The sequence below is a fragment of the Calliphora vicina genome, chromosome 5 (assembly GCF_958450345.1).
Source record: "Calliphora vicina chromosome 5, idCalVici1.1, whole genome shotgun sequence".
In the NCBI taxonomy this organism is placed as follows: Eukaryota; Metazoa; Arthropoda; class Insecta; order Diptera; family Calliphoridae; genus Calliphora; species Calliphora vicina.
In genome coordinates this window covers 24,553,554-24,581,022 of record NC_088784.1, presented here as the reverse complement: position 1 = coordinate 24,581,022, position 27,469 = coordinate 24,553,554, and the positions used below count along the sequence as shown (strand labels likewise).

The following is a 27,469-nucleotide window of genomic DNA, read 5'->3' as shown; positions in this document are numbered from 1 at the left end:
AATTAAACTATAATTTGTGTATTTTTACGAAAATACCAAATCCCGCTTGGCTAAACAATAATTAACAATTGTCGAATTGTATGTAAACAAAATTCAATGATTCAAATTGTTTACTTACGACGCTAAAATATAAACGGTTGTAGGTCAATTGTGTTTCGGTTGTGAAAGTTTTCCCCGTAATACAAAAAGTTCGATAAACCAGGGAAAGTGCAAAAAAAAAAACAATTTACTGCTTACAATTGCAAGAAAAAAACAAGCAAAAGTTGAGAAATAATTATAAATGTAAGTATAATAGAGATTTTTTGTTTAATTAATTAAAATCATTCAACAAGTTGCTAATTTCAAGGAAATTGCTTAATTACTTAAAAAATTTGCATGCATTCTTATTGGAAGACGAGATTTGGTGGAGAAGTAGGTAGTCGGTTATTACAAGCAAAGAAACAAGTAAAGCCATTATCATGCTTAAAAAAAAAATATGCAAGTAATATTGCTGGCGTATGCTGAAATGTGTATTCTTCATATACTCCTCTCGTCTTACACTTTGGTTTAAACACTAAACAAGTACGCCCAAATTGCAGTCAATAAGTGAACAAACAGCAAAAAAAAAGAAAGGCCAGTCATTTTTTTATGAGAAAATGTATGTACTTAGTATGTATTGCATATAAATGACTTCATTGTATAAATATTTTAAGTGGCAACAGAAATATTCTGGAATTTGTGATGTTGTGCATATTAATTGTGGATATTTTTCATTAAATTGTGTGCGAGTTTCATTTATATTATGTATTAAGAAGTGACCTTGATCCATTAAATATTCATGCTGCTGTTGATTTAAATTAATATCTGTCTTATATGAATTTAGAACATAATTTATTATTAACATAACCTACCATACCGAGAAAAGTATTGATATCATGTCTTATAAGAAGATGGTAAGTGGATCCTTTTATTGTATAGTGTAAGAAATTTAAATAAATGAATTCAATATTTTTCAAAGCCTTTAAATATCAACATTAGCTGCCATTAATTAGTAATAGTCTGTGGCTCCTAATTTTTTGCCTCAACTTTTAATGAAAATCCTCAGATTTGTCTCTAAATTCTGTCATTCATTTTATTTATATTTAATTGAAATGCAATGCTATATTGCCAAGTATGTATTTATAAACATTGAATTATCAAAAGATTAAAACCTCTTGCGGAAATATTAGTTTGCAGAAATATACCAAACTTCAGGAATTCCAGATAATACATTCAAATAGATAATATAATACAGCCGTTTGATTATTTTTAAACAAAATTTCACACTAAATAATAATTATCGCGATAAGATGATACAGAAACGTTTTTTTGAAAAAAACCCAATAAACATTTTCAGCACAAATACCTATAAAAAACTTATTAAATTTTATGCTCAAAAAACGATTTTTGAAAAAGTACTACATTTGGTGTATGTATTTCAAAAGTGGTTTTCCTTGGTTTTCAATGCGTTTGTTTTGCTTTTAGTACGTACGTAAAAAAGTAGTAGATTTAGTACTATTTCAAAAATATATATTGCTTTATTTGTAGTTAAACATCGTTATCAATTCATTTTTTTTAGCTTTTAGTACTTTTTAGTAAATTTAAAAACTTATGTAAAAAAGTAGTAGATTTACTACTTTTCAAAAAAGTAGTAGATTTAGTACTATTTCAAAAATGGTTTTCCTTGCTTTATTTGTAGTTAAACATCCTTATCCAATAATTTTTTTTAGCTTAGTACTTTTTAGTAAATTTATAACTTATGTAAAAAAAGTAGTAGATTTAATACTTTTCTAAAAAGTAGTAGATTTAGTGAAATATCACCACAAATATTATGAGATTTGAGGTTGCATAAAAAAACATATTAAATTTTAACTTAAAAACCGGTGTTGAAAAAGTACTAAAAATCGATGGCGGAAAAGTACTAAATTTAGTATTATTTCAAAAATGCTTTTCCATGCTTTATTTTTAGCGAAAAATCGTTTCCCAAGCCATTAGTACTTTTTTTTTTTAGTAAATTTTTTAGTTTAAATTTAAACATAAGTAAAAAAGTAGTAGATTTAATACTTTTTCAAAAAATTACTAGAATTAGTGAAATATTAGCTAATATATGAAATTTTATGTTTAAAAACCTGTGTTGAAAAAGTACTAAATTTAATACTATTCCAAAAATAGTTTCACTGGCTTTATTTTTTAGCAAACTTATTTCGCAAGGCTTTTTTTTGGATTTTAGAACTATATTTTAAATTTATAACTTTTGTTAAAAAGTAGTAGATTTAATACTTTTTTAAAAAATTAATAGAATTAGAGAAATATAAAAAAAATTTATTAAATTTTATAATTAAAAACCGTTGTAGAAAAAGTAATAAATTTAGTACTATTTGAAAATTGGTTTCCCTTGATTTAATTTTTTAGTGAAAAATCATTTCCAAATGCGTTTGTTTTGCTTTTAGTACTTACGTAAAAAAGTAGTAGATTTAGTACTATTTCAAAAATACATTTCCCTTGCTTTATTTAACTAAAAATCATTTTTTTAGTAAATTTAAAATTTATGTAAAAAAAGTAGTAGATTTAATACTTTTCAAAAAAGTAGTAGATTTAGTGAAATATCACAACAAATGTGTATGAGATTTTAGGTTGCATAAAAAAATATATTAAATTTTTAACTTAAAAACCGGTGTTGAAAAAGTACTAAAAAACGATAGCGAAAAAGTACTAAATTTAGTACTATTTCAAAAATACTTTTCCTTGCTTTATTTTTAGTGAAAAATCGTTTCCCAAGCTATTAGTACATTTTTTAGTAAATTTACAACATAAGTAAAAAAGTAGTAGATTTAATACTTTTTCAAAAAATTACTAGAATTAGTGAAAAATTAGCTAATATATGAGATTTGAGGTTGCATAAAAAAATCATTAAATTTTATGTTTAAATCCCGGTTTTGAAAAAGTACTAAATTTAGTACTATTTCAAAAATAGTTTCACTGGCTTTATTTTTTTGTAAAATTTATTTTCTCAAGGCTCTTGTTTTGATTTTAGAAGTTTATTGTAAATTTATAACTTTTGTAAAAAAGTAGTAGATTTAAAACTTTTTTAAAAAATTAATAGAATTAGTGAAATATCAGCTCAAATATGAGATTTGAGGTAGCATAAAAAATTTATTAAATTTTATAATTAAAAATTAATTTTTTAGTGAAAAATCATTTCCAAATGCGTTTATTTTGTTTTTAGTATTTACTTAAAAAAGTAGTAGATTTAGTACTATTTCAAAAATTGTTTCCTTGCTTTATTTGTAGTTAAACATCGTGTTTTTAGTAAATTTATAATTTATGTAAAAATAGTAGTAGATTTAATACTTTTTAAAAATTTGTAGATTTAGTTAAATAACCCTATAATAAGTTTCTAAGAAGTACCTATCATCACAAATATGAGACTTATACTTAAAAACTGTTGTGGAAAAAGTACTAAATTTAGTAATATTGAGAAAATAGTTTCACTTGCTTTATTTTTTAGTAAAACATATTTTCATAAGACCTTTGTTTAGCTTTTAAAACTTTTTGGTAAATTTACAAAAAGTACTAAAAGCATTTGTTTTGATTTTAGTACTTTTATTTAATAAATTTATAACTTATATAAAAAAGTAGTAGATTTACTCATATATTTTAAATATACTTTTTTATTTTTTAATGTTAAATCTTTTACAAAAGTATTTAGTGCATTTTTAAAATAACGCACAGTAGTGGTTTCTCAATTTAGTACTTATTTAAAAAAGTAGCAGATTAAATACATTTAAACAAAAGTAGTAGATTTTGTTTAAATCAACTAATAAAAATTTAAACTTAATTTATTTATAAATTATTTTTTTTTTATATTTTAAAAAAGTAGTAGATTTACTAAAATTTTATAAATTCTTTTTCTGTTTATTTTTTAATCCTAAATATTTTAAAAATCAAAAAAAAAGTTAAAAAGTAGCATATTTTATAACTTTTTAAAAAATGTAATAAATTTAGTACTTTTTTCAAAAACTATACAAAAACTATTATTAGTTCAGCAAATGTATATTTAGCTTGCAACAACATTTTAAGATTTGTTTCTAAGCTTTCTTTTAAAAAAAACTCTTTTTGTAATTTTGACAATTTAAGCATGCATACATACTAATTAAAATTCCATTTATGCAAATTTTGCTGCAAAATAAATAGTACTTTTTTATGCAACTTTTTAAAAAATTAAAAATTTTGCGTAAAAAATAAATTTTCGCAAATCCGTTATTAATTCAAGAGATATAAATACGATTTTTTTAATTTTTAAAAATTTTATAAAATAGTAGTAGATTTAGTACTTTTTTAAAAATTTGGAAATATTTACATATTAATGGTTTTTAGATGGTTTTGCTTTCTTTTTTGAAAAATTTTCAAGAAAATAAAAACATACTTTTCTTACTACTTTTTGTTTTCACGTTTATACTTTTTTAATATAATTTTGTTCATAAAATCATAATAGATTTTTACACTTTTAAAAAATTTATAAAATTTATATTTGGTGAACTAAAAAAAGTAGTTTTTTAAATAATGATTTTTTTTTTTTAATTTTTGAAATGTTTTTTTAAGTTTAATTTAATTTATTAACGGTTTTATAACATTTTTACACTTTTAAAAAATTTATTAAAAAGTAGTAGATTTATTACTTTTATTTTAAATTTGGAAAAATTATCATTTTATTGGTTTTATCATATTTAGATTTAATTTTCGATAAATTTCGATAAAAATAATAAAAATACTCTTTTTACTACATTTTTTGTTTGTAATTTGTTTTGTACTTATTTTAAGTCTTAATAAGTTTTTATAAAATTTTATTTAAGTTTTATTAAAAAGTAGTATATTTAGTACTTTTTTAAAACTGTACTTTTTATAAAAAGTAACATTTATTAACGGTTTTTATAAGTTTTATTCACTTTTAACAAATTTATTAAAAAGTAGTAGATTTATTACTTTTATTTTAAATCAGTTAAAAAAAACATTTTATTGGTTTTAAGCCATTTTATCATATTTTAGTTTAATTTTCGATAAATTTCGATGAAAATAAAAAAGTACTTTTTTACTACTTTTTAAAAAGACGTAAAGTAATAGATTTTGTTATGTAATTGTTTTCATATTTAGTCTTTAGTTTTTTTTTTATCAAATTTTTAGCGTCTTATTTAAGTTTCCTTAAAAAGTAGTAGATTTAGTAATTTTTATTAAAAGTAACTTTTTCTTAAATCTTTTTTTTTACTTCACAAAATGTTTATACAGTTTATACTCTATTTAGCAATTTTTTGGAAATAATAAAACACTTTAAAGCAATCGTGGGTCTTTATTGCATAACAATTTTAAAGCAATAAAGGGAGTTTCGTGAGTAGACATTTAAAGCAATCGTAAATCTTAATCTGTTACATTTTTTAAAGCAATTGTGGGTCTTTCTTCAGTAAATATTTTTAAGCAATAGTCTTTCTTTGGTACATTTTTAAATCATTCTCAAGGCTTTCTCTAGTTGATTTTTAAAATCATTTGTTGATCTTTCTTTAGTAAATATTTTAAAGAAATCCATTATTCATTAAATTGTTAAAGCAAAATGCTCTAATTTGTGTAAAAAAAATCGAAGTACATATACATATCTCAGCCATTTGTAGCCCTATACTCTCGATATTAAATAGCAAATCTAAGTTGGACTATAACGGATATACTGATATACCAAAAGTGTATATAAGTTATTTGGGGTCTTCGAGAAGTTGATTTCAACAGACAGACATGGCTATATCGACTCTGCTATCCATAACGATCCACTATATAAATACTTTATGGGATCGCGAATGAAACATGTAGAAATTACACTCATTGTGAAGGCTATAATAACTTGTAAATATAAGCTGTCCCAGGACTGGATCCGTCTGTTCCGTCTTTTTTTCAATAAACAAATTTATCATAATTTCACTTTACTTTATTTTCCAGTACAATGTCCAACAATTCCGCCAAGCAGCAAGAACTTAAGCATATTGGTGCTATAGTTCGGGCATTGGTAACATCACGTAAGCCGCCATGTTATTTACGCGATATTTTAAGGGAATATCCCGAAGTGGAAAGTAAAACTTTACCCTTTAAAAGTATGGGCTATAAAACGGCTCAAGAACTGCTCGAAGATACTGGAGAATTTATTTTTAATAGTTATGGCAGTGGAGATGTAAGTAGTAAACTCTTAAAGAAAACACAATAATTTGATAAGAAAAATAACAATGTTTAACAAAGAAACAAAAAAAAATGAAAGCAACATCTTTTAAAATATATAAAATACAAATACGAGTTGGGATTTTGTTTTAATGGATACATGTATGATGTGATGCATGCCTGCCTGCCTGCCTGTTTGGCTGCCATACATTTATTCATTCATTCATTCGTTCACCCCATTTGAAGATTTGATTTGATTTTACTTTTATTTTTTTCTGTCTGTTTGTTTGTTATTTATTTACTTATTTTATTTATTGCTGATGCTGTTGTTTTTGACTGCTCCTTCTTTTTTATCGAAAACGAAATATGCAATTGTTTATGTTTCTTGCTACAAATGAAATTATAAATAGATTTTGTTGTTGTTATTGTTGTTCATTGTAGTGTGTATATAAATAAATATTTCAATTCAATGTGCAGATACATACAAATATGTATCTACATACAATTTGTATCTCTTTAGTTTTAATAACGCTCTTCTAGCAAACGTTTGTGTTGTTCCTACATTTTTATTTAAAACAAGTCGAATATATTCCTTAATTTTTTTCTTTTATCGGTCGTTTAAAACCTAAAGGTTGTCATAACCGCCAAGTATAGCAAAAATTCGGCACATATTTCGTCTATGGTTAGAGGTCAAAAGACGAGTAGAAGTACCCGCATTGCCCCGGTAAAAGCTATGAAACAACCTTCTCGTATGCCTTCACGTTCAAATGGTTTTGGTGATCGCAATAACAATAGTTACAGCAATAATCGTAGCTCTACTGGTGCAACTGGTGGCGGTCATCTAACTCAAGCCAGAAGTTTTAATAATCAACCTTCAAATCATACAGCATCGTTGCAAAGACAAAAATCCATGGGCAGCAGCAGCAGTGGCGTTAATAGTAGCCAGGCTAAAGATTTGCGTGAAATGTTGAATTCCAAGAAAAATCTCAAAACCAATTTGCCACAATCCAATATACAACAAAAGTTAACAACGGCACAACAATCACCATTAGCTAGTAAAGTTATACAACCGCAACAAGGCAAAGACCCACAACGTTCCTCTAATGATCAACAGCAAAAACATTTAGCAGGCGGTGGTCCACGAGCAATACTAGGTGCCAAACAACAAACCAGAGAGTCTCAAAATAATACTGATCACAAGAAATCGGAAGTGAAAACACAAACACAACAAAAACACTCTACAACAGCGGCACAACACAAAGTTGAAAAATCTTCAGCTTCATCAGCATCATCGTTGGAGTCAAAAGTTTTGAAACCACAACAGAGATTAAACGCCATACAACATAATCTACAGACACAGCCGCAACAAACGAAAGCTACTGTGGCTGCCGCTGTTGTTCAACCTCAACCACAAACACAAGCACCTGCTGCTGTTAAGCCAGCTGCTGCACCAACACACAAACCATTGCCATCTGCAGCTTCAGCTGGCGCTTCATTTAATGCCATCATGGATCAATCAAAATCGAATGCGGCTTCTGGCATACAAAATCGTTTGAAAGTTTATGTCAAACCAGATTATCCAGCACAGGTATGTTAAATATGATATTTATAAAGAAAATTCAATTATACTTAAGATTTTCTATAGAAAATTAAATTTTACACAAGATTTTCTATAGGAAATACTGTTATACACAAGATTATCTATAGAGAAAACTGTTAAAAACAAGTTTTGTCTATGGGGAAAACTGTTATACGCAAGATTTTCTAAAGCGAATACTGTTATACACAAGATTATCTATAGAGAAAACTGTTATACACAAGTTTTTCTATAGAAAATACCGTTTTATACAAGATTTCCTTTCGGAAATACTGTTAATACTTACATTTTAGTAGTCGTTGTCCACTCAACGCAGTGTGGCCAAAACTTTAAGACCATATCCCACCAGATTGCACTTAAAATAAAGCCAGAAACCACTAAATCTTTAAATAAAACCACTGATAAAACAGCTAAATTTTTATTTAACGATTTATGAAGCAAAACTGCTTTAAAAACAAAAATAATTAAATTTTAAATTAAAATGTGTGCCAAAACCGTTATATATTAAAACAAGTAAGAGTGCTATATTCGGCTGTGCCGAATCTTATATACCCTTCACCAAATTATACTTCAAAATTTTAAATATTTTTAGGTAAACAAAATTTAATTTTTTTTAGTTGTTTTTTTCATTTTTTTGGAAAAAAATTTTTCGATTATTTAAATTTTTTTTTTTAAATTTTAAAAAATTTTTTTTGGTTTTTTAATTTTTTTTTTTGAAAAAAAAAATTCGGGTTAAAAATTTTTTTTTTCCCGATTTTGACCCATTGTAGGTCCAACTTAATATGGTCTTATATACGTCGTTGCAAATTGCAAATGTCTTTGAAATATCTATCATTAGATATCCATATTGTCTATATTAATGTCTTAGTAATCCAGATATAGGTCAAAAATTGGTCAAAAATCGAGGTTGTCTTGGTTTTTTCCTCATATCTCAGCCATTTGTGGGCCGATTTTGCTGATTTTAAATAGCAAAATTCTCGAAAGCATGTCTGACAGAATTATTGAAGATTTGGATCCCGAAGATATCTGGGGTCTTCAGAAAACTGATTTCAACAGACAGACAGACGGATAGACAGACAGACAGACAGACAGACAGACAGACAGACAGACAGACAGACAGACAGACAGACAGACAGACATACAGACAGACAGACAGACAGACAGACAGACAGACAGACAGACAGACAGACAGACAGACAGACAGACAGACAGACAGACAGACAGACAGACAGACAGACAGACAGACAGACAGACAGACAGACAGACAGACAGACAGACAGACAGACAGACAGACAGACAGACAGACAGACAGACAGACAGACAGACAGACAGACAGACAGACAGACAGACATACAGACAGACAGACAGACAGACAGACAGACAGACAGACAGACAGACAGACAGACAGACAGACAGACAGACAGACAGACAGACAGACAGACAGACAGACAGACAGACAGACAGACAGACAGACAGACAGACAGACAGACAGACAGACAGACAGACAGACAGACAGACAGACAGACAGACAGACAGACAGACAGACAGACAGACAGACAGACAGACAGACAGACAGACAGACAGACAGACAGACAGACAGACAGACAGACAGACAGACAGACAGACAGACAGACAGACAGACAGACAGACAGACAGACAGACAGACAGACAGACAGACAGACAGACAGACAGACAGACAGACAGACAGACAGACAGACAGACAGACAGACAGACAGACAGACAGACAGACATGGCTTAATCGACTCCGCTATCTATAAGGATCCAGAATATATATACTTTATAGGGTCGGAAATGAAAAATGTAGAAATTACAAACGGAATGACAAACTTATATATACCCTTCTCACGAAGGTGAAGGGTATAATTAATTAAGATCAATCCATTAGAAATTATCATTTTGAGTATATTTCTGAGATACCAATTAAAGTTAAAAACTTTCTTGAGACTTAAAATTCGTAGCAAACAAGTTATTTTTTACTTTGATTGTACAATGACTAGAAACTCGCTCCACATTTAATCATGGCATACAAATAATTTGTAAAGTAAAATCAGCTAGTTCAGCTAGTTTTATTTTCTGCGGAATCCTGATACTAGAAAAGCTTAACCCAAAACGATGTAGTATTTGAATGATTTGTCCACCTAAGTAATAATGTAGATGTTATTGAAGATTGTCTATTGTAAGAATATGACAACCGTGTATACGTAGCTTTAGGCTTAATGTAATTTTCAAAACATTCGATTTAGAACTGTATGTTAATAGTGCATATACACCCAGGCGAAATCTAGTGGATTTTAATTGAAATCTTGTTCAAAATCTATACCGTTTACACCGCTGTTTTCTGACATTTAGCAAGATTTCATTTAATAACAAAAACAGCTGACTAACAAAACCCGCAGTAAATAAGTAAATTTTTAGTATTATAATTTATAAATTTAACTTTTATTCATATTTGCATCCATTGAAAATATTTATCAAACGCTAAAATTGTTCCGCACTTTTTATATTATTTTTTTTATTTGTATCTGTCAAATTTTACTTGTACAGTGCTGTATTTTTTAGTCCGTTATGAAGAAATTCACGGTTGCATCACTTGGTACTGAGTAGATTTGAGGAGATTTCCCCAAAATCTAGTCACGAAGTAGATTTCATTTTGTATGGGAAATCTCGGCAAAATAACTAGATTTGGCTCGAAATCTCATATGTACTAGATTTCGCTTCGGTGTAAATGCACTATAAGGCGCTTAGATTTTTTAGATATTTGCCAAACACCATTTATCGATAAACCATAAAAAAAAATGTATATGTTAAAACATACTTTTAATAACGTTTGAACTAATCGAGTCTCCATCGAATTTTTTTTTTGCACGAATATAGTAGAGAGTTAGGTGTCCTCATACCGTGTTCTTTATTAATTTTTAACACCGCGATCTTTGATATTTTTTACAATGAAATATATACTGCGAAAATTGTCCTTTAACCTTTTGGAAGTAAACAATTTCTTACGCACCATTTTAAGAACAATATCGTTGGCTTTAAAATGGAGTAAAAAAATTATACTGGTCTTTGAGTAGTTTCAAAGTTTTGCACAATTATGTGCATATAATTTTAGACAAATTTAAAAAATTTTTCAAGTGAGTTTCCATTGAAAAAGTCACTGATATGAAGAATATATTCATCCCTATCGTGAAAAACATGTGAAATTTATGTTCCCATGAAATATCCATTTCCCTCAAAGGGAAAATTGCTATCGTTATATTCCCCTAAACTTTTTATTCACAATAGTTGATTTTGTTCGTAACAGCTGTTTATTGTTTACAAAATTCCATCTAAAAATTTCACAACATGGGCAATTTTTTCACGTGAACAAAGTTTATGAACAAAAAATGGGAAAAGGGAACATATTTCATGTGAAATATTGTTTCGCGATAGGGGTGATTATGTATTTGGTAAATTTCATTAAAATCGTAGATGATAAATCCGACTACTGTCCGCTTTCACATGGATACTCGCATACACTTAAAAAATATTCGAAAAATTTAATTTTTCTTGTTTCGTTTATATAAACACAAGATATAAAAAAAGCTAAAAACAGCCAAATGAAAAAAATTTGCAGCTAGAAAAACCAATTAGCGTTTTTTTTCCGAAAAATACCCGCAACGACGAAAAAATACCTCCAGATCTAGCTGAAAAACCGCCGTTTTGGCAACACTGACTCAACGAGACAACTATGAATACGCATGAGCACTGCCCAGCAGTTCTAGGAGACAGTATCGAACTAGTGATTTTACCCATCTTTTAGGGTAGGAGCTAGTTACTTCAATAGCCACGTGACTAGTCATTTTAACACGGGCATGTCCTAGGCACAGGATCAATTGTCTCTTTTTGATTACAATGGGACTGTGTAATAGCTGGTCCAAAGTTGGCAATGCATTGAATTCACATACTGGTTACATAGCGTCAGTTACCTTGCTAGCTTTGTAACTGGTTACTTGATCAGGTACTTGACAGGGGGCCAATTGACCCTTTTGATTACAATGTGAATATCGGATAGCTGATCGAAAGTAGTCATCGCTTCTGGTGGGTAAAATAAAGTGCAGTACAAAAAAAAGTTTGAAGTGATTACACCATAGGTTACTAAGATACACTTCAGTGAATATTGACTTCATGCTATGTTACATGGGATATCAGTATACTTAAGCAAAAATAAAAATAAACTGTATGAGAATTATATTAACACAATTTGTAAAAAAAACCAGTTTGTACGAATAACTCACAAAACTTTTAAAGTGACTACACTCTAGATTACTTAGAGACACTTAAGTGACAATTGTCTGCACGCTAGATTACTTGGGATGCATAAAGTAACCAATTGTCTTTTCTCTGCACTACAAAGTGCACACACGTGTCAAATGACCAAAATATATAAAAATGAGTCAGCCAATTGATAAGATATTTGTGACAATTACTGTCTTTAAGGGATACATTGACTACTTGCTTAACTGCTGGGTGGTGTATGACTTTTTCTTTATTATTTCAGTTTTTGTATTTGTGTGTTTGTATAGGTGCACTGAATAAAATAAAGAATTGAATGTGTTGGTGAGAGTAAGTGTATTGGTGAGAGGATTTATTTTTGCGAACCTCTGTGTTATACACAAAGTTTTTATATAAAATACTGTAACCCAGAAAGTTTCTATAGAACTACTGTTAACCACAAGATTATCTATAGATAAAACTGTTATACACAATTTTTTCTCTTGAGAAAACTGTTGTACACAAGTTTTTCTATAGGAAAAACTGTTATACGCAAGATTTTATTTAAAAATACTGTTATACACAAGATTATCTATAGAGAAAACTGTTATACACAAGTTTTTCCCCCTAGAGAAAACTGTTATACAGAAAGATTTTCAATACAAAGGATTAGATTATTTCTCTAGTTTACTTTTTTAGAGCAATCGTGGATCTTTCTATATTCATTTGCCCAGCAAAAACTTTACTTACCTAGTAAGCCAGCAAGTATAATTGGAGCAAAGCGATAACTACTTATTATTTGACTGAAACACTACTTACCGTTGTTCGAGATTTTTAAAAAAAATTCAGGGGTCAAGCTTACAAATTAGAGAGTCCAAAAAACCGGCAAATTTAAAAAACCGGTTTCCGGTTTAACCGAAAAAGTTTTGATTTTTATCTTTTAAAAAACCCGATTATCCGGTTTCGGTTTTTGTCTTCAAAAAAACCGGTTAACCGGTTTATATTAAATTTTTATTCAATATGAAAAATACGCTGATTTAAAATTTTGGAATTCTTAATGCAATTGCCTTATATATTTTTCGAAATATTGCTAAATGCTACAATTTTCCATAAAATGAATCAATATTTTTAAAAATGGTATAAAAGTTTTTCAAAAATATGTTGAAATGAGCTTTTGAAAATATATTTCATTAAAACCGGTTAACCGTCTTACAAAAATCGGTTTTTCAAAAAACCGGAATGTTAAAGAAAACCGAAACCGGTCGAGTTTACAAAGATGAAAAAACCGGTTTTCTGTTTCGGTTTTGGATACTCTATTACAAATGTACTTACAATCAAAGATTGAAAAGGGGCCTTAATGCCTACTATACATGTAGGAACTCAATTGGCAAGAACTGGGGCTTGCGACCTAGTATGGTTAATTGGATCTACACTTCTGTTGTTAGACCTATTATTACTTATGGCTGCACAGTGTGGTGGGAGGCAGTGAGGAAACGTAGCTACAGGGCTATACTCAACAAGGCTCAAAGATGTGCATGTCTGGGTATCACAGGTGCCTTAGGCAGCACCCCGCAGGCGGCGTTGGATATAATCCTGAACCTACTACCCATTGAGAAATATGTTGAAAGTGTGGCACCAAGGAACTTACTCAGACTATCGGAGTCTTCCTTGGTGAAACCCTTGCGGATAGGACACACTATGATACTGTATGAAGCAGGTCTTGTTGGTCAGGGCATTATTCCATCTGGAATCTCTGACTATAAGGTCGCGACCTTCAGCTTTGGTGCTTCACCCCCAATAGAATTCCCCACTAGGGATAAGTGGGCTGGATCCGATCAACTGTTTGATGGGTGCGCAGTTTTCACAGACGGTTCCAAAATGGATTCTGGTACAGGGGCCGGGGTTTATTTGGTCGACCAAGACATCAAGCGCTCATATAGACTCTCTAACGAGTGTAGCGTCTTCCAGGCAGAGATCTTCGCGATCTGGAAAGCCACAGAGTTGATAGGGACACACATCAATAGGGGGGCTGTAGTGTCGATATATGTAGACAGTCAGGCGGCACTGAAGGCCTTGGAATGTCATTTAGTACACTCCAACCTAGTAGAGGACTGTAGGAGAGCTCTGGAGGAGCTATTGGTACACTACTCAGTGAGATTGTGTTGGGTACCAGGGCACTGTGATATACAGGGTAACGAGGTAGCAGATGAACTTGCTAGACATGGTTCTGATCTGGACCATGACACTAGGAAACGGGCTGTTAGACCACCCATTTGTCACTACTACAGGGTAATCTACGAAAGATTCCGGGACTGTACGAATCAATCCTGGTGCAGTAGAACAGATTGCAAAGTGTCCAGGCCCTTATGGCCAAGACTGAATGCGAACGCGACTGGAACACTGCTAGAGTTGGATAGGTACAATCTCAGGATTGTAGTAGGAGTGATAACCGGTCATTGCTCAATTGGAGCCTTTAAGGGTAAATGGGATATTGGCAGACAGGACTTCTGTAGAGTATGTGGGGATGCAGAGGAGATAGAGACAGTAGAGCACATTATGTGCAACTGCCCTATGCTACAGGGTCACAGACTTAAATGGCTAGGAAATAGATTTCTGGACGAACTTGGTAGTGTTGCTGGCTGCAAACTAAGCAACATACTGGATTTCATTAAAGGAATAGGGTGGCTATTTAAGGGACGTTCTACGGCAGGTCCAAATCCGTAAAAAGACTTATCTTTCCTTTCTTTCTTCTTCTTTTTAACAGACGAAATTTTGGACTTTTTTTGCTTACTCTAATGCTATCATCTTTATCTATCTCTATTGAAGGGAATCACAATGGACCTCAAGGTCTCCGAGTGGAAGTACACTCAATGTACACCCCTTCCTAACCTAACCTAACCTACAGCCCACATATGCCGAAGTGGGTATTTTTATACCCAATCCACAAAATCGTACTTGTAGCTTAGGAAAGTGGGCCTAATCACTTGGTTATTTTTTTTACTGATAGAGGACATCCAAGGCTACTAGACATAAGAAGGGCATTGGGGACTTTCACTACCCCCGTTGTCTATAGACATTTATTTCTGTATTATTATAATGATGTGGGGGCACCTCTATATATACGATCCACCAAATGAAATTTTTTGTGTGTATTTAGGAGTTAAAAAGGCAACTTTTAACAGGTATTCCTAAGCGATTACGAAAAAAAATCAAAATCGCTCCACCCTAATGGATATCTAATGATAGATACAGTATTGGCCATAACTAAAGCATCCCCTCAATGAATTTTTTCAAATCATAATTTTTTTGATAAAACAGCTTTATTGGGATGTATTTTGTATATATTTTATTAACTAATATTATTAATGTTCATCTAATATTCATTTAGTAAAATATAATTTTATTAAAAATTAATTTAAAATGATAAATCATATAAAAACTCAAAACGCAACGGACAATACAAAAGCACCCTCTTATAAGATGTTTAAAAATTTGACTCGGTACTGCATATTTGCAATGTGAGTTATCGGGAATCGCAATGAATGGACTTAAAAATTCCAAAAGATAAAAATAATGGAAGGCGTAGTGTTTAAAATTTAAGTTTTATACAGTTTATTGTTAAAAAAAAAACAATTATAAGAAACAAGTACTCCAGTGAATTTAAAATTAAAGTTATTGAAGACTGGAAGACGGGCTTATCACTACATGAATTGAGTAAAAAATATTCAATTAACAGATCAGTTATTTTCAGGCTCGTTTCAAAATTTTTTAAGACTGGCCGCATATCACCGGTGCATTCTGCAGGTCGTTCGCATAAAACCACACGATATGATGATTCCTTGATCAAAAGAGCAATATAAAAAGATTGTAGAGCATCCGCTAGTCAAGTGAGAACAAGTTTAAGATTATGCGTTAGCGAAAGAACAATCGGTAGAAGAGTAGCCCGTTTATTCAGCTGACGACCAGCAAAAAAACCATTTCCACCAGCTAAGAACAAGAAAGCTACACTGAAGTTTACCAAAGCCAACATCGACTGCAGTGTACTGTTTCCTGACGAATCCAAATAGAACTTAAAAAGTTTCGCTGGAATAAGGCGTGTACGCGGACCAAAAGAAGAAAGATTGAATCCTAAGTATTGCAAAGGAGCAATTAAACATGGAGGAGCCAATGTAATGGTCTGGTGATGCTTTTCTGGTCAAGGATTTGGGCCAAATCATAAAATTTATGGGATTATGGATCGCTTCATGTACCGTGATGTATTGAAAGATGTAATGTTGCCATATGCCAGTGAAGAGATGCCACTTAAAGGGAGCTTCCAACAGGATAACGATCCTAAGCACACCTCCAAAGTTTGTATGACTTGGCTTCAGAGCAATAAGATTCAAGTTCTTCATTGGCCTAGTCAATCTCCCGATCTTAATCCTATTGAGAATTTGTGGCACATTGTTAATATGAAAATAAATCGTGAAAATTGCGGAAATAAGGATCGGAAATTTTCACAATTTATTTCATGCCATTAAAATAGCCTGGGAAGGGAAAAAAATTAAAAAATAATTTGGAAAAAAAATTAATTTTGTTTAAATAAAAATATTTAAAAAAAATTATTATTTTTAAGTATAATATAGATCGGCACAGCCGAATAAAGCTCTCTTGTTTAAAGCAATCTTGTGTCGTTCTCTAGTTCTTTTTTAAAATAGTCATGTGTTAGGTTAAGTCTTCAGGTAGCCCAAAGCCTTTCATCCTTCTGCAGCTCACGTGGGTCCATTGATTGTTCCCTTTGTGTTACCTGAGGAAAATAAAGAAAATAGAGAAGAGAAGTAAAAGAGAATAGGGAAGGCGTTGAGGGATAAGTCTAGTGAGAGTGGGGTTCATAAGATAAATTTTAGATGGAAATTAGAGGAGTTACAGTAGAGAAGAAGGTTGCTAAACGATCTTTCCCCTAAGAGCCTGGCACACAGATCACCCAGTGCCAGGCAGTTATATAAGAAGTGTACGATGGTCCCCTTGAACTTCAGATTCCATACTGCATGAGATTGAAAAACCGAAGTTCCTCAAGAAAAAGGGTCTAGGGGTGAGTAATCGATATTATCAGGAAGATCCTATAATTCAGAAGGTATGTAATGAACCTAACAATGGATTGGTCAATTCCTAAAGAGCATATGGCTGATATTATGGTTGAAGATTTCAATTTATTAAAGTTTCCTTCCATATCTAGGAAGCCCACGAGTGTGTAATTGCTGAATTCGATAGATCTCTCGATAAACCCTACTAATGAGGGAAGTGTCATCTCAGCTGATTTTCCCTTGGTAAAAGCATGTAGAGAGGTAGATAATAGTCCCTGATCAATCGACATTCGAATGTGGGTGTCAATGATTCTCTCAAGGGTTTTGAGCAAGAATGATGGGTTTTCTCTAGTACATTTTTTTAAGCAAGAAGGATGGTCTTCTCTAGTACATTTTTTTAAGCAATCGTGGGTCTTTCTTTACTAAATTTTTGAAAGCAATCGTGGGTCTTTCTCTATTAAATTTTATAAAGCAATCGTGGGTCTTTCTCTAGTAAATTTTATAAAGCAATCAGGGGTCTTTCTCTAGCACATTTTTTAAAGCAATGGTGGGTCTTTCTCTAGTAAATTTTATAAAGCAATCGTTTGTCTTTCTCTAGTAAATTTTATAAAGCAATCGTAGGTCTTTCTCTAGTAAATTTTATAAAGCAATCAGGGGTCTTTCTCTAGCACATTTTTTAAAGCAATCGTGGGTCTTTCTCTAGTAAATTTTATAAAGCAATCGTGGGTCTTTCTCTAGTAAATTTTATAAAGCAATCGTGGGTCTTTCTCTAGTAAATTTTATAAAGCAATCGTGGGTCTTTCTCTAGTAAATTTTATAAAGCAATCGTGGGTCTTTCTCTAGTAAATTTTATAAAGCAATCGTGGGTCTTTCTCTAGTAAATTTTATAAAGCAATCGTGAATATATTATTTTGTAAACTAACATCTTTTTATAACTTTTCCAGCCCATAACCTACAATCATCAGTTCAGCAATGCGCCCAAAATCGATTACAATGCCTTCTCGCATCATCAGTTCAGCAATCAACCACAAAAAATGGATGCCATAGCTTCCATTATACAATACTGTCGTGCCAAAAACTATCCAGCACCCCGTTTCAATGTACTAAAGGATAAATTTTCACGTGGCACCTATTCGTGCAGTGTTCATGTTAACGACATCATCTTCTCTACATATCCCCATGAATATGAGACTGAATATTTGGCCAAAGAGGCGTGTGCCAAAAGAGCCATGGAAAAGACTAAAATGCTAGAGAAGAAACGTCCTCTGCCCACATGTTCGCTAACAGACACTGAACTTTTGGATAAACTGTACACGGAACTATTGAATCATCCTCATGGTATATTTGCCAAAAATTTACCCGAAACATTTGAGTCAACCTTCCAGCTACAGTTGCCCGATAATTGGTGGGCCTTGGTGCAGACCTCCAGTTTGTTTACCACCGAAACGAATTTGGGAAAAGTGATTATATTTGCCAACAAGGATGCTGATAAGGATACGTTGGCTTTGTGTACGGGCGAGGCCACCAAGACCATACAAATCGATCCCATACGTTTGCCCTGGTCGGATGAGTATTGGGATGTTTTTATAACACACTGCACCTCCACTGTAGAGGTTTGGGGTCGCCTGTTTGGTCAGGATTATAATGTACGCTTTGGTGCTTTGGTAAATGATATTGAGGCCTATATGGCCACCAAAAAGGAACGACCCGTGTCCATAGCTCGCAATAATATCTATCTTGTACACATTAACGAATGCTGGCATCGTGTGAGAGTAGAAGAACTGGATAAATCAAAGGGTAGTGCTTTGTGTTTCTTTATTGATTTCGGTGATGCCGACTGGTTGGCTGTCGATCAATTGCACATCTGCGAAACCCATTTCCTAAGACTGCCGGCACAAGCTGTGCCCTTTTCTCTGTATGGCCTAGAAGATTTCGAGGGAAATCCTTATGCCCGCAAGTGTTTGGATGATTTATTGCCCACCAAATCATTGGTGGGTCGTATATTCACCAAAGAAAACGAATTCTATGATACCAACTCGAAGAGTCATGGCAAAATACAATTGGTATTATTCGATACCTCTACACAAGAGGATCTCAATCTCAATCATCAGCTGTTGAATACCATATGCAGTGAGACAATGGTACCGGAAATTAAACAAAGTACCGTAACCAATGTCATTGTCACTCATATTAACGACAAGGGTGATATTTATTTGCAAGTAAATAGTGCTGAGTTGAAATATGTGCAGGTAAGTTTAGCTGGGAGGTGAAAATTGAAAAGAAATACTAATTTTATTGCCTTTTTAGAAACTTTTGCAACAAATAGTTGAGTCGAAATTCAATAGCGATCAACATAAAATCTCATTTGAGGATTTGAAACGTTCCAATCTATTTTTAATTTGTGATGATGATGATAGCACTGACATCAAATGGTATCGTGCTGCCTTGGCCGACTCAAATGTCCAACCAGACAGCGATAGCTATGAAATGTATTGTGTGGACAATGGTCGTACCAAATCTACCAGTATTTCGAAAATATTTTTATTGGAAAGTTTAAGCATGGCCTTGAGCAAGTTTCCGGCTCAGGCCATTAAAGTGAGACTGCATAATATACCCGATATTACGGCCAATATTGTGGGACGTATACGTGGTCTATTGCCCAGTGACTGTGAAGCTTTAGTAAGTTTTTTTCTAATAAAACAAAAGAATTTATGAATTTAATAATTTGTTTTTCCCCAAAAGGTAAGACTGTCTGTAACCGGTTCACTTCCTCCTCTCGTAACAATTTATACTCGTTTGGAAGGACCTGGTACTTTATGTACTATTAATGATGTGATACGTATAGAACATGAATTAGAAGAGTGAGTGTAAGAATAATTTGAAAAATTAAATATTTATTCTTTCCTTGTTTCTTTCAGATGTTCTGATTTACTACAAGGTTGTACTATAGATGATACAAATTCATCCACTAAATCTGCCCAAGATATTAGCAAGAAACTAGCCCATAGCACCAGTGGCTCTTCACTAGCCTCACCCACAACACCTACTTCGAATCCCTTCATCGATGTAACCCGAGGCCTTACACTTACCAAAGTGCCAGGCTCACCACAGAAATCATCTGATCTCCCTAAGTTGCAAAACTATGCAGACATACCAAATATACATGATTACTTTGAAGTGCGCATAACAATGTCGGCTAATCCTTCGAACTTTACGGTGAGTATATTGATATTTTCAGGGATTCTAGAAATTGTTAAAATCAACATTTCGAAGACCTTGAAGTCTTAAAGACAGACATTTATTTCTTTAAAAAGTTTAACGGTTTCTGAATAATCATTAAATTATTTTTTGCAGATACAACCCTATAAAGACTATCCCAATTTGCGTGCTTTAATGAAAGAATTACAAGAATTTTGTGAGAATAGTGATGAGTTTATACCCACTGATATGGTGGAAATTGGCGAGGCTTATGCTGCCAAAAATCCTGATGGTTTCTTTCATAGGTAAGTTGCTAGAATAACCTTTAATACGTTTAAATTTTTTCAACATTTGAGGTTAAATAACAAAATTTATCAGGTTTAAATGCCAGTACTTTCAATTATGGATGTTTAAAATGGATTAACTATAGATTAAAGAAGTTAAAAATTTAAATATCCAAAAAAGAGTTTCAAAAATAAAGTTAAGAAAGTCTCTTCCGCAAACGCTATTTTTGTTAATCCAAGTTAATCCAATTCTTGGATTAGGGCCCGTGTGCCATGGATTGGATGATGATTTTTGCTAATTCTGCCGAAGCTGCCTCACTTTTAATTTCTTTGGCCAAGACTAAAATTGAGAATACCCTTCACCCCATCCAAGAATTCAAGGAATTTTCGATCTACAGCGAATCGAAAATCCGTTTCGGAATTCGCCTTGCACACCGTAGAGGTAACCAGCCCACATTGGTCCCTAACCAGATTACAGTTCGGTTTTTCCAGTATCGCCTCTATGGTTTCCTGTCACTATTAAACTTAAGGGCAACTCAGAGGTTTATATCACTTGAGTCTTGACTAAGTTCGCCACGTTTTCCATTGGAGGCCCTTAAGAATTCGAAGGAATTCTTATTGCCACTATTAACAATCAGCACCTTTGAAGAATACATACTTTGAATTGTCAATCTAAATGTCTCGACTAAGAGCCTACCTTCAACGAACTGCCATAGATCGGTACTGATTTTCCCATTAGGATCATTCCGATTAATGAAAGCTGCCTGAAAATGATCATCCTGGCACAAAAATTTCTTCACTTTCTTAGTTGATGAGGACGGCTGATTATCCCCAGATCTAGATCTCTTAATAGTCTCATTTTGGGAGTCTTTAACTGCACTAGCAGGAATTGAACCGCCAGCCTTCAATACCTTTGTTATAGAGCCTACCTTCAACTGAACTGCCATAGATTGGTACTGATCTTCACATCAGGAACGATCGATGAAAGCTGCCGGAAAATTACCATCCTGGCTCAAAAATTTCTTCACTTTCTTAGTTGATGAGGACGGCTGATCATTCCCAGATCTAGATCTCTTAATAGTCTCATTTTGGGAGTCTTTAACTGCACTAGCAGGAATTGAACCGCCAGTCTTTACCGATGCCGGGATCTTCAGTACCTTTGTTATAGAGCCTACCTTCAACCAACTGCCACAGATTGGTACAGATTTTCATATCAGGAACGATCGATAAAAGCTGCCTGAAAGTTTACATCCTGGCACAAAAATTTCTTCACTTTCTTAGTTGATAAGGACGGCTGATCATCCCCAGATCTAGATCTCTTAATAGTCTCATTTTGGGAGCCTTTACGAGAACTATCAGAAATTAAACCGCCTGTCTTTACCAATGCCGAGATCTTCAGTACCTTTGTTGTGGAATGCTGAACACTGTCAGCTTTGTTTCCTTTATGGTCCCCTTTAAGGAGTACCTTAAGAGAACTAGCCGAATGTTTCCCTGCACTCTTCACCCTTGGTACCAGTGAAGATGACGGTGATGTCCTTCTAACATACACAAATATTACCGAAGCCCTAAGTGATTCAAAAGTTGGAACACCACCCTCCTTATTTTCACATAAGCTAAATGCTAATGACATCGCCCACCCTACACCCTTACGAGTGCTTGCCTGGTCCAGGTCAGCATCTGCATGAAGCTACCCAGAAGAAGACCAACCCAAAACTGCTGTTACAGGAAAGAAAATTCTTTCAAATTTATAGACGATAGTTTTTCAGAAGATACTTCTTCTATGAGATAAATGAAGACGGATCTCTCTTCTCCATCTTAGCCAGATGAGCTAGAGATTTCCGGGGTTCCGCTCCTAGCATTCCGCTGCAATACCCCCTAACGATAGACTCTTTGGGATTCCCTTGTCGTCATCGGTAGTAGGTGATCCCTCTGTAGGTGATCCTTCTTATTGTTAATTGATATCACAGTGATATCCAGCTCGTCCTCGTCAGAGAGCAGAACCATTTTCTCGAACTTTTCAGTGGTACTAGATTCACCAAGAGAGTCTCTCGACAATACTAGAAGCCCGTCCACATCCATAACCCTAACCAGCCCTTAATGCTCCATTATTCTGAAAAAAGGGAACAAAATATTCACTTTTTCGCTACTGACAAAACAATGGAAACTTTTAAACTTCTGCAAGAAAGAAGTGTAAAACGAAAATAATATTTTAAAAAACGATGTAAAAAGCCTCCTGTTTACAGTTATTTTATTTTTAAATTCTGGTAATTTTTCACAACTTCTTTTTCTAAGTTTTTCGCATAATTGCTTTTATTCAAAGTTAACGAAAATGGCTAAAGTTAAGATTTGTGAAGACTTAAAAAATAACATAATTAACGATTTTAAAGCTGGTTTAAAACAAAAAAAGTATCTGTGACAAATATTCAATAAATAAATCAGCAGTTTCATAAATTATAAAGAAATTTCGTGAGACCGGTTCTGTAAAAACTCAACATTTAGGTGGAAGACCTCGTAAGACTACTCCTAGACAAGATAATTTAATAGCGAGAGAGTTCAAGAAATTCCCAAAATAACTCCTCGAGAGGTTGTTAATAGCCTAAAATTAGAAATAAGTACCCGAACAGTTAGTCGCAGGGCAAATGAGGCTGGTCTTGGTTGCTTTCGTCCTGTGAAAAAACCATTCATTTCTAAAAAGAACCGTTCTGCTCGTCTACAATTTGCCAGGGATCATTTAAACTGGTCGATACAGAAATGGAATACTGTCCTCTTTTCCGACGAATCCAAATACAATTTAAGAGGCAGTGATGGGAGAACATTTGTAAGACGACCAAAGGGAAAAAGATTAGATCCAAAGTACACAAATAAGACTGTAAAGTTTGGCGGTGGCAATATTATGGTATGGAAATGTTTTTCAGGGCAAGATACCATGACAGTTATAGGATACAGAACCATATTAAACGATGTTATGTATCCATACGCTGAGGAAAATATGCCCCTAGTTTGGAAATTCCAACACGACAACGACCCGAAACACACCTCTAGAGTTGTAACCGAGTGGTTACAATCCAACGAGGTACGTGTTACAATCGCCAGATCTCAATCCCATAGAAAATCTATGGGAAATTGTAGATCGTAAAATAAGGACCCAAAATTACACCAGGAAGGAAGATTTATCGGAGGCTGTTATAAGGGAATGGCAAAATATTTCAAAGGAGACCATTGACTCTTTAATTGGTTCAATGCATCGTCGATGTGTAGCAGTTATAAATAATAAGGGATACCCAACAAAATATTGAGTTATTGCATAGTTTAGACCATATTTGTTAAAATAATACCTAAGTTTCCATTGTTTTGTCAATGCCGTAATAAGGAAATCTTTTAATTTTGTTTTCTCATTTTTAGAATTTAATCAATTATGTCCTTTGTTTTTTGTTAAATTAAGTTAATAACAAGTAGGAGAGCTATATTCGGCTATGCCGAATCTTATGTACCCTTCACCAAATTATACTTTAAAATAAAAATTTTAAATATATTTAGGTAAACAAAAATAATTTTTTTTTTCCGGTTGTTTTTTAAATTTTTTTTTAAATAGTTGTTTTAAATTTTAATTATTTTTTTTTAAATTTTATATTTTTTTTTTTTTAATTTTAAAAAATCTTTTTTTTAGTTTTTAAATTTTTTTTTTAATATTTAGTGAAAAAAAAAATTCGAGTTACAAAATATTTTTTCCGATTTTGACCCATTGTAGGTCCAACTTACTATGGTCTTCTATACGTCGCTGCACAGGTCTTTAAAATATCTATCATTATATATCCATATTGTCTATATTAATGATTTAGTAATCCATATAAAGTATATATGTATATTCTGGATCCTTATAGAATGCGGAGTCGATTAAGTCTGTCTGTCTGTTGAAATCAACTTTCTGAAGCCCCAAATAACTTACATACACGATTCATACATCAATATCTCTGGAATTCTTCCGGCTCGGTTTCTATTTAAAATCGAGAAAATCGGTCCACAAATAGCTGAGATATAAGGAAAAAATCAGAACCACCTCGATTTTTGACCTATATCTGGATTACTAAGAGCTAGTTTCTTACTTGTCAGTTAAACTCAGCTTAACACGCTGTTATATTAATCCTGAAACATATTTTGCCGGAATTTAACTAATGATTGTGTTTCTCACTAGTGGATTAATTTTGTTAGCATTGCCATACTTTTCAGTCAAATCACATGTTTATTCTTCAGTTTTTTTCATATAAATATGGCAATACTATAGATTTTATAAGAAAATGCAACCGCGTTACATAACTTTTTTTGTAAATTTTAACTTTCTAAAAGAAAAAGTGACATTAAAGTATATAAAATGTATATTAAAAATTATATTGATGTTAATAAAGCAAATAAAAACAAAGAGCTGCTGTGCTGAATTGTTTATTTTATTTTTCATCTGTTTGTGCTTTGGCGTTTTATACTTAGGTTTAACTCACCAATGATGCTCAGTTAAACCTAGATTATATAGCATATAAACAATAAGTGAGAAACACAATTTTTAGTTTAATTTAGGTTTAAGCGAAGAATGTAGATTATCTCTATCCCAGAAACTAGCTCTAAGTCATTAATATATACAATATCGATATCTAATGATAGATATTTCAAAGATCTTTGCAGCGACGTATATAAGACCAGTTGGGCCTATAATGTCAAAATCGGAAAAAATATTTTTTAACCAGAATTTTTTTTTTTCACCAAAAGTTTTTTTTCGCTAAATATTAAAAAAAAATTAAAAAACAAAAAAAAAATTTTTTTTTTTAAATTTAAAAAATTTAAAAAACCATTCGAAAAAAAAATCTTTTCCAAAGTATTTTTTGAAGTATAATTTGGTGAAGGGCACAGCCGAATATAGCTCTCTTACTTGTTCTTTCTTATTAACATTTATGTATGTTAAGATTTTTTCGATTCCACTCCTTAGTAGGGCAAGGTTCTCAACTATAAAATCTTCTTTGAATATAATCAGTTATACTAGGATCTTATCCGTGCTGTAGACTACAGAATTATTAAATAACATGGCCGAAAAATAACCGGTACCTAATCAAAGTTTTGCTTTCGCCTGTAATCATCTACAGACGGAAAAATTATGCTTTTAAAAGTAGGTCAAGCCTCTCATGAGCCATCTCTTCTTTAAATATAGGTAGTTACACTAGGATCTTATCTGTATCAATGAACCCTCAATAAGATATCCATGATGATTTTTCCGCCTTGATCTTGTTCTAATTAATTAGTCCTAGGGTTAAGCTAAGTTTACATAGGGTAACATAGAGACGAGACGCAATTGTTAAGAACCTACTCTCTATGTTGGCAAAAACCTAACTCTTCCAAAAACCAAATACATGTTAGTCAATATATTTTGTTGTATTGTCAGACATATGATTTTTTGTTTTTTTATTGTTTGACAAAACGGAGTGTCTCGTCTCTATGTATAATTCTCTATGCTAAGTTCTATTAACAAATATTATTTTAACCCAGCCGAGGACACTCAAAGAAATATTTCTAAATTTGTATATTTTTCTTTTCAATTACAGAGTGACGGTTGTTAAAAAGTATGGCGATATGCTGCATGTTTTATTTTGCGATTTCGGTGATATAGTCACATTAGATAGCAGTCAATTGAAGACATTGCCTTTGAAATTCCGTCAATTACCCAAAATGGCCATACAAGCCAAGCTTTATGGTAAGTTTTTCATAAAATTTTTTCCAATTATTCGATTATTTATATAAAATTTTATTATCAACGAAAATATTACGCCCCCTCCACGCCCCCTTCAAAACAAAAAAAACAGGTATTAAAGCTGTTAATGGTGACTGGACCCTGGATGATTGTTTATTCTTCCGTAAATTAACTATGGGTAAAACCTTTGTATCTGTTATTAAAGATATAAAATACGATAAGGATTGTACACCAAACACCCCAATACTCGAATTGGAATTGATTGATGTTACTACGGATGAAGATATTTTGATACATGAACTTTTACTCAATGAGAAACGTGCTATTAACGAAGAGTAAGCAGGGAAAGTAAGACTTTTGAAAAAATCTCTCCCCCCTATAAAAAAAAACGTTGCGTTTAATTACAAAAAAGTGGGTAATGTAATGTAATCAATCAATCGTTTCATAATTCTTTTTTATTAATTGTTTTTTACGTGTTGATCACGTAAGTTTATTATTATTATTATTATTTTTTATAAATTATTTATATTACACAAAACGAATTACATCTAAAACATATAATTTTCATTATATATTAAACGAGATTTTTACTTTTACTTTAATTTTCTCATTCACATTCCGCGAACTTGTTTAGTTTAAATAAAAAAAAAGTTACTTATTTCCTTAAATCCTCATCCATTTAACACGAACGACATTTAAGCATTTTTCAAAGATTATCATTATCAGTTTTTTTATTTTGTTTAAAGACTTTTCTGCTCCTCATTTTACTTTAAGTTAAGTTTCTTCTCCCTTTGTTATAAACTAAAACCTCGTTTTAGTTAGTTTTTTTTTATTATTACTTCTTTATTTTTATTTATAATTATATCGAGAAAAAAACAAATGATTTCAAAAAAAAAGCAACATAAAAAATGTTAATTTACTAACACAATTATTATCTTCATCATCTATATAAATATGCGTGTATATTTATTTGAATGCAAACAATTTTTTCAAAATGAGAATTATAGACATGAATAGAATATTAATTACACAAACAACTCTATATATATAACAATAAAAACCACTTATAAATATGCGAAAATTAAAACAAAAAAAAAAAATGATATAAAAAATA

General features: G+C 32.0%; 1 protein-coding gene across 1 annotated transcript; it reads left to right on the top strand.

Annotated features, from left to right (window-relative positions):
- Positions 1–27,469, top strand: tapas. Its single transcript, XM_065511189.1, has 10 exons — positions 1–282; positions 5,998–6,226; positions 6,842–7,798; positions 18,087–19,391; positions 19,450–19,821; positions 19,885–20,003; positions 20,061–20,358; positions 20,497–20,645; positions 26,210–26,358; positions 26,468–27,469. The coding sequence occupies exons 2-10, from the start codon at positions 6,002–6,004 to the stop codon at positions 26,692–26,694; spliced, it is 3,801 nt and encodes a 1,266-aa protein (XP_065367261.1). The 5' UTR covers positions 1–282; positions 5,998–6,001; the 3' UTR covers positions 26,695–27,469.

Excerpts from the sequence above, each read along its gene's own strand:
- tapas (XM_065511189.1), top strand. The coding sequence starts at position 6,002 with ATGTCCAACAATTCCGCCAAGCAGCAAGAACTTAAGCATATTGGTGCT. Across the intron at positions 6,227-6,841 it reads ATAGTTATGGCAGTGGAGAT|GTTGTCATAACCGCCAAGTA; the intron begins GTAAGTAGTAAA and ends TAAAACCTAAAG. Across the intron at positions 26,359-26,467 it reads CATACAAGCCAAGCTTTATG|GTATTAAAGCTGTTAATGGT; the intron begins GTAAGTTTTTCA and ends CAAAAAAAACAG.